This window comes from Crocodylus porosus, unplaced genomic scaffold (assembly GCF_001723895.1).
Source record: "Crocodylus porosus isolate Cpor-Errol unplaced genomic scaffold, CroPor_comp1, whole genome shotgun sequence".
NCBI lineage: Eukaryota > Metazoa > Chordata > Crocodylia > Crocodylidae > Crocodylus > Crocodylus porosus.
Window position 1 is genome coordinate 111,227,759 of NW_017728886.1, and position 7,645 is coordinate 111,235,403.

General features: G+C 39.3%; 1 protein-coding gene across 1 annotated transcript in view; it reads left to right on the forward strand.

Moving 5' to 3' along the window:
- Positions 1-7,645, forward strand: part of TMEM245 (transmembrane protein 245) — a 116,351-nt gene that overhangs the window by 31,686 nt on the left and 77,020 nt on the right. Inside the window, exons 6-7 of the mRNA XM_019540734.1 lie at positions 3,129-3,233; positions 7,021-7,103. Coding sequence (XP_019396279.1) covers positions 3,129-3,233; positions 7,021-7,103 — 188 coding nt within the window. The remainder of the gene's footprint in view (positions 1-3,128; positions 3,234-7,020; positions 7,104-7,645) is intronic.

A 7,645-nucleotide genomic window follows, 5' to 3' on the forward strand; every position in this document is an offset into this window, starting at 1 on the left:
TCCAAGTATACGACATCCACCCCTCCTCCTGGCACATAGCTCATCACAATCCACCAATTCCCAAAAGCAAACCTTTAAATACCACTTTTATTACCATTTCTATTTCAACAATCAAGTATACCAAGCCTCTCTAAGGTTAGAGCGTGGGAGGCCTCTCTCCTGTGGTGTCTAATGTATTAATTGGAGATTCTTGACTGATTAGAGTTTGAGAATTATGGTTGATGAGTACAAGAGTAAAGAACTGTGTACCTGCTGGGTAGCTATCTATCAGATGCTTGGGTTGTCTACACTACATGTTCAGTAGGATTGCAAACTTTGCGCAAGGACCAATATTTATCAATACGCAATTGTGTAAGTGCATTTGGACGCACAAAATAACATAAGAAAAAATCCTATTTGTGTCAAGTGTGTGGAAAAAGACCCTGGAAATAAGAGTCATCGTATATTAGTTAAGACTTCCCTAAATTAACTTTAACTCATATTTGCATTTTGATAAAAGCCAGAGTTATGTTTTAGATTGAGAAAGTAGTACATAGCAGGGGCAGGTACAGAAGGTTAACTTAAACCAGTGTTTCCCTAGCCTTTGATACCTGGAAGGCGTATCTACACTACATATTTAGTGCCAAGTAGATTAGTTAGCTCCACAGTAAATGTCTTAGCATCTACATGTGCAGGCCAGTTAGGCTGGAGTAAACTAATAAGCTCTGCAGCAGAATAGTACTTGTAAATATTAGTACTGTCCTGCTGCAGATTTTTTTACTATGCAGCACCACATGTAGATGCTGGAGGGGCTGGATGGGGCATGATGGTGCTTCAGTGCAGGGGCTGCATGCTGACTAGCTCCACACTGAAGCACCTTTATATCCCAGCCAGCCCCTCTGCAGTATGTTGAGCCAGGCAGGAGCAGCCCCAGGCTTGCAGGCTGACCCCTGGGGCTCTCTGTTGGGTGCGGCTGCTCCAACCCAGCTCAACAAGGCTGTGCTTCTGGGCACATGTCTAAATGCAGTGCCTGGGAAGCAATAAACTCTGGAGCAGTGAGCTCTGGAGTTTATTGCTTTGCATTAATGGCACATGTAAACGCTCTTGGAGCATACTTCTTTCTGGCTTAAAATTGGTAGCACACTTAATCCATGATCCACATCTGGTCTGTAGGCCCAATTCTTCTGTGTGAGACTGGCATAGCAGGGACCAAATCCAGCCCATTTTTTGTAGAACACCCTTTGGAAATCACTGATCTAAATATTTTGAAAATCTCTCATTTGAAGAGCATACTATTAAACAAAAATTACCCTCCTGTTTTTAAGTGGTGGTTGGTTTATTTTATCATTTATAATCCTTAAACAAATGAACAGTTGAAAAGATTAAACTGAAACAGAAATGTATGTAGTTTTTTAAATGATTGGTTTTCAACCTGTGGACCCCTGCGGGTCTGCAGACTGTGTGCATGGGGTCTGTGAAAGATGACTACGATCAATCAAAAATATGTAAATAACCACGCTTACAATTCACAGGGCTCCATACCTCCATTCAATGTCTTTTAGGGGTCCGCAAATGAAAAAAGGTTGAAAACCACTGTTCTAGACCATAACTAGTTTGGATTCCAGGTTGTTTAGAATTTTTCACATAAATGCCTCACTCCTAAAGGCAGATAACCTCTGTTCTATTTATTGTTGGTGAGCAAACTCTTAATGATCATTGAAACGGTAGGGTACAGTGACAAACATGAGAAACTTAAATGTTCTTTGAGACTTTTGCAGGGTCTGGTGGGTTCTTTCAAATTCCTTTCTGTAAGTCGTCATATTTCTTTTGCTAGACAAATTTCTAGACTCAACAGTTACTACTTAAGATAATTTCACTTTCTGATAGCCTTCCTCACTGTATCTAGAATGCGTGTTCTGAAGTGTTGAGTATTGTCACAACAGTTTATATCAAATAAGATTGATTGTAAGGAGTTGGAAGATAAAATTATTACTGTACTTGTACATTCGGTGCTCAGATGCTATGGTGATGGGCTCTATAGAAACCTGAAATACTTTTCAACTTAATTGCCAAGACTGCAGTTTGAAACCAGCCTATCAATAATCAGCTTCACATGCAGGGTTGGGGCCAGTAATGGAGGAAGAACTAATATTATTATGCCTTTTAATGTTATGCGCTAATGAGGAAAAGAACATTAGCGAAAAATTTATTAACCCAACCACTGAATTTATAATCTCTTGCTTTAGAAATATTTAAATCCTCTGACTTTTCTTTTTTCTTTAAAGATAAGTTTCCTCTGCTGTTGTTTTCTGGTGTAGTGCCAGATTCATTAGAAACCCCTCTAACTTATGAACTATGCTGAAGAAAATAATTGCTCAAACTTGCATGGATTTTCATATTTTTTTATTTAATCAGATTGCTGGCGTATTAGTCTACATGGAGTTTATTCTTTTCTGGAGTGCTCTATCCCTAGGTAAACATCATTCCCCCTCCCACCCTTTGAATGACAAAAGCAGCATTTCACTCGTGTGAAGTAGTGTGATTGTCATTTGTAATGTATATACCTCTGTAGAACATAGTGTACGTATGCTGCATCATTTTGTCATGGCTAATGGTTTTAATATTAGAGTAGTTTTCCAAATGCTATCTTGGGTCAGTAGAGTCTTGGATGCCCAGCTTTGGCATCCTAAGTAATTGGCTTGATGCTCAGTGATATAGAAAACACACAGCTTTGCTGGTATCTCATTAGGCATTTAGGAGATGAACTCCATCCATCCAAGTTTGAAAATATGGTAGTACTGTTCACAATCCACCTTGATCATGTTTCTGCTCTTGTACTGATGAGTGTCTGTAAGTTTCCCTGCTTGAAGGAAATAAATGAAGCCAGAATCTGCGTTGCTAACTGCTTGCTGTTTGTCTCATGACAGTGTTTTAATTTGGAAAATCATATGCATCATAACATAACCCTACTTCTGCTAAATATTGCTTGTATCCAAGCATGGATATGAGCACTAGTTACTTAAGGCCAATTGTAGTTTTGTTATTTAAAAAAAAAAGTCCAATTAATATTCAGGGCTGTCAAATTGGGGCTAGTATCACTTCCATAGTATATCGATCTACATGACATGATTTGTTTTTCTTCTCTGCAGATGATTGTGTGGTTGGAGAAAATGCTTGATAAAATCATTAGCATTTTCATCATATTTTTGCTAGTCATAGGAACTCTTCTGCTAGCTCTTCTCCTTACTGCAAAGGTACAGTATGCTAAGAGAAATAATAATAAAACTGTTCTTTTAATCACTTTTTAATGTAAGTTGTTTGTGAAGAGCTGTAAAGTTTTAGGTAGAGGTTGGCACCCTACAGCCCACAGGCCAGATCTGCCCCATGAAACCACTGGATGTGGCCCACAGATATGGGGCTTCAGCAGCAGCTGTTCTCTTTGTCCTATCATGGGGTTGAGAACTGGCAGTGTGCCTGCCTCTGACTTGGGGTGGGTTATTTCAGCCTGCATCCAGAACAGGTTGCTTTACCCCTGGCTAAAGGGATTTAATAATTAAATGTTTTTATTCTGTTTTTAATAATGTTTTTATTCTCTTAATATTCATACAGATGAAAAAAATACATTAATGTTTCAAATGCATCATAGTGTCAACATAAACGGAAAAGAAGAGTGCAGTTCTGGGGAATGTTAAATGTATAGATTAGGTTAACATGTTAGAGTACAAAAACTATTTTGTATCCTTGTTCATTGCTAACCCCCTCCCCTCCCACCAGACTTGCATGTGGGAGCTGCTTTCCAGACTGCCTAGTGGTCATGTGCCTGTATATGCACATGGCATCCCCTGCCTGACCAACCTCTGCCAGCTCCCCAGCTCCTTGCAGGCAGGAACTCTGCCAGCCTGCAGAGAACTCTTCGCAAAATTGCAAAATCCACGTGTTTCTCTGTTAAAATGAAAAATTTGAGTTTTTCTCTGGTAAAAGAAGAAATCCATGTTTCCCTCCCCCTTTTTCTATGGGAAACAGAAAACCCAGATCCCTGTTCATCAGTAAAATGTTAATATGATTTATATTTGCAAGAGATGTAGCTGAACATCTCCTTTATTTCAATAATTACCTGTATCAACCTTATTACTCATGCTTTGAATGTGAAGATGTACCAAGAATCACGATCAGATTTTTTTCTGAAGTTAATAACTGACTTTCAGCGTGTAGCTGTTTTTTCTTGCCAGTAGAGGTCTCTCATTTAATGTGATTTTTATGCTATTGCATATTTAAAAAGAACACAATATAATCAAATAAGTTTTGTTTAATCTGACCTTAGTCTGTAATTGAAAAAGAACATGACATCATGTGATACAGACTTTTAAAGACTTTTGATTATGTAAACTCATAAACATTGAAAGAAACCTAAAAATGTAAAACCAAAGTGTGTGCCTAAATCTATTTTGGAAACATTTAAGACATTTACAAATAGTAAATTCCACCTGTTTTTGTTCTAGAACTGGTTTAGTAAAGCATTTTGTAGCATACTTGATCATGGTAGAGCAGAACATAAATTAGGGTGCTGAAAGATGAAACATTTGAAAAGCTGTGGTTGCACTTTTGAAGCATTTCAGAAATGGAGTGTTTCAGCCACAGACAGAAATGCTCCCCTTTGTCATGCCTCATGGCAGGACTACTACAAAACTGCTGTGGGGAGCTGCAGTGGCCCACAGGGCAGAGGGAGCAGAGTTGATTGTCAGCACAGCTCTGCAGCCCCTGGCTTATGAGAGTTGCAGCTCCAGTTTCCTCCCCGCACCCATTTGTGGTGGGAGAGCAGCACTGATGTCCAAGTGCTCTTCTGTCCTCTTAGCTTTCACTTCCTTAGACTGCTCACAAATTAGAACAAAGAAACTGAAGAGCTGCATCTCCACCCCCATGCAAGATGCCACACTGCTTTCTTTTTTTCTGTTCACAGCCATAGTTCTTTCACCATTTTTTCACATTTGTTTCCATCTATTGCTTAAAACTTAAACCTGAATGTCTTTCGAGTTCAGAATTTAACAGGATATTGATACCACAGTTTCTTTACATGCAATTGTAGCATCAGACAAGATGGTTTTCCACTTGCGCTTAAATTAACATTGGAGAGAGAGAAAACATGTAAGTTAGCCTGTCATTCCTAAAAGTTTGCCAGCCCCTGATTTAAACAGTAAATATTTACACAACTAAAGCATCCAACTTCAGCCAGCATTCCTAGCATGACAGGTATTTTAGGAATACTGAATCAGAGACATGGCAAAAGATAGATACAGAAATAGTTTTGCAGTTCCTTGCTTTTATTGGTCAATGTGTTTTAAGTGCACATAATTTTATAAAAAAGGATGTTTTATCTCTGTGCTGATAGACTTACCTTGGTTATAGTTAGCATGAGTTTAACCATTTCAGCAGCATTATGGACTGGAATTATCCATAAATAACTGGTCATATCAGAAAAAAGGATCACTATTAGGGATGTCTATTTACTACTTCTAGCTGCTTGGCACCAATGTATACAGGGAATTTTTTGAAGACAAATGGAAGGTTGACATTAGTTGTGCACCACTTTTCCTGCCATATATATTGCCCCTCATTACAGTATTTCTGTGAATTTGTTCCACAGACAAACTTCTTCCCATCTATGACTAGCTTAGCAAGAGCTCCAGTACCTTTTCTTTCTGCTATGATAGTGGTTCTTAACCTTGTCAGACACCAGACATCCCTCCATAACTTCTGTGATTTCATCCCCATTTCAAACCCTGATGGATTTAGTATGGGACTTACCTCTTTGCAGTGTGGGGACAGGGGAGCAGCTAGGCAGAGAGAGCCTGAGACTGCCTGTACAAGCTTATTTTGCACCTGAAGCCTGAACCTGCTTTTATTTTCTTACATTCTTACACTTCCTGTGGCACCTTTCAAAGGATCTTGCAGCACTTCAAGGTGCCCTGGCCCCCTCATTGAGATTCACTGTCTTAAGACGCATGTCCAGAAAGACCTGAACTTCTAAGAATTCCTCTGCTCTGCCAGTTGCAGACTAACTTAATTTTCAAAATGCCAGTGGGACAGGTAGGGTTGTGAAGGCTTGTAGCAGAGCAGAATGTCAGAAAATACTGGCCACCATCACTCATGCCTTCATATCCTCAAGGTTAGACTACTACAGTGTGTTTTATGTTGGGCTGTCCTTGCACATTATCTAGAAGCAGCAGCTGGTACAGAATGCAGTGACCCATCTTGTAATGGGGTGGTCACTAGGCATACTTAACTCCTAATAGATTTCCAGTCACAATTCAAGCTCTGGTTTTGAGCTACAAGACCCTAAAGGTCTCGCAGCCTAAAGGGTCTGGACCTTGCATACCTTCTCCCTTATGTGCCATCACAATCACTGAGGGAGACAGAGAGCAACTTCCTACAAACGGTGTCAGTATGCCAAGTCTGTTAGATGAAAGCACATAGGAAGTTCTCCAAAGTTTTTCCTCAGTTCTGGAACTTCCCCCCCTCTCCTGTTGCTCATCAGATCCTGAGCCTGGACATCTTTCAGGAGTGCTGTAAGACCTTCTTATTTGGGCAGGCATTCACCAAACAAAACTAAAATATGACATGTTGTTTAGCGGAGTTTTGGGTTACCTTTATGTTCTGGTTCCCTCTTGTCTCTGTCTTGTTTATACGTTATTCTATTTTCTTATTGTAAACTGCCCTGAGCCTTTGTTGGGAAGAGCAGCACACAAATTAATCAAGTCACATCTTGCATTTCTAAATAGTGTCATGATATAGTTCAAATTTTCAAAAGTAGGTAGTTGTGGGATTGTCATATTTTTTAGGTACAGAAATTGAGAAGTCTTGAACCCTATTTTTATAAAGTAGCATGTATTCATCTGTTTTGTGAAAATTGGGTCTTTAAATGACTTGCAAGTTGGGCACCCAAAATCACCAGTCCTTTTGTAGGCATATTAAGTTAAGGTGGATTTTGTTTCATGTTATATAACAATTTTCACACATTCTTTTTCCTCTCTGTATTTAATTCAGGTACATCAAGAGAGTGTTCACATGATTCAAGTCACAAGCAGCTTGATCAATGAGACTGTAGCCAATCACCCAGAATGGGCAAAGTAAGTATGCTGAAGTTCAAAAAAAAAAAAAAAAAAAAAATTTGGGCTGAACAAATTTCAAGGGGCTCTTGTATCTGATTCTTAAGATTGAAAGTTTATTGTATGCATACATGTGAAGGTGACTGGTGAAGTGCATGCATATTGTTGCTGTTTTCCTTTCCCACCACCTCCCTTTGACTCTAGCTCTTGGGCTAGCAAAATCTGGTAGGGGCTGATAGTGAGTCTCTGAAACTCAGCAGTGGTGTGGAGCCTGAGCTGTTTTCTTCTAATTACTATTTTGCTGTTTGCTCTCCCACATTTGTATTGTAGGATGAAAGGCCGTTATCTATACAGGCATACCTCGTTTTATTGCGCTTTGCTTTATTGCACTTCGCAGATACTGCGTTTTTTACAAATTGAAGGTTTGTGGCAACCCTGCGTCGAGCAAGTCTTTCAGCGCCATTTTTCCATCGGCGCCATTTTTCCAACAGCATTTGCTCACTTCGTGTCTCTGTGTCACATTTTGGTAATTCTCGCAATATTTCAAACTTTTTCATTATTAT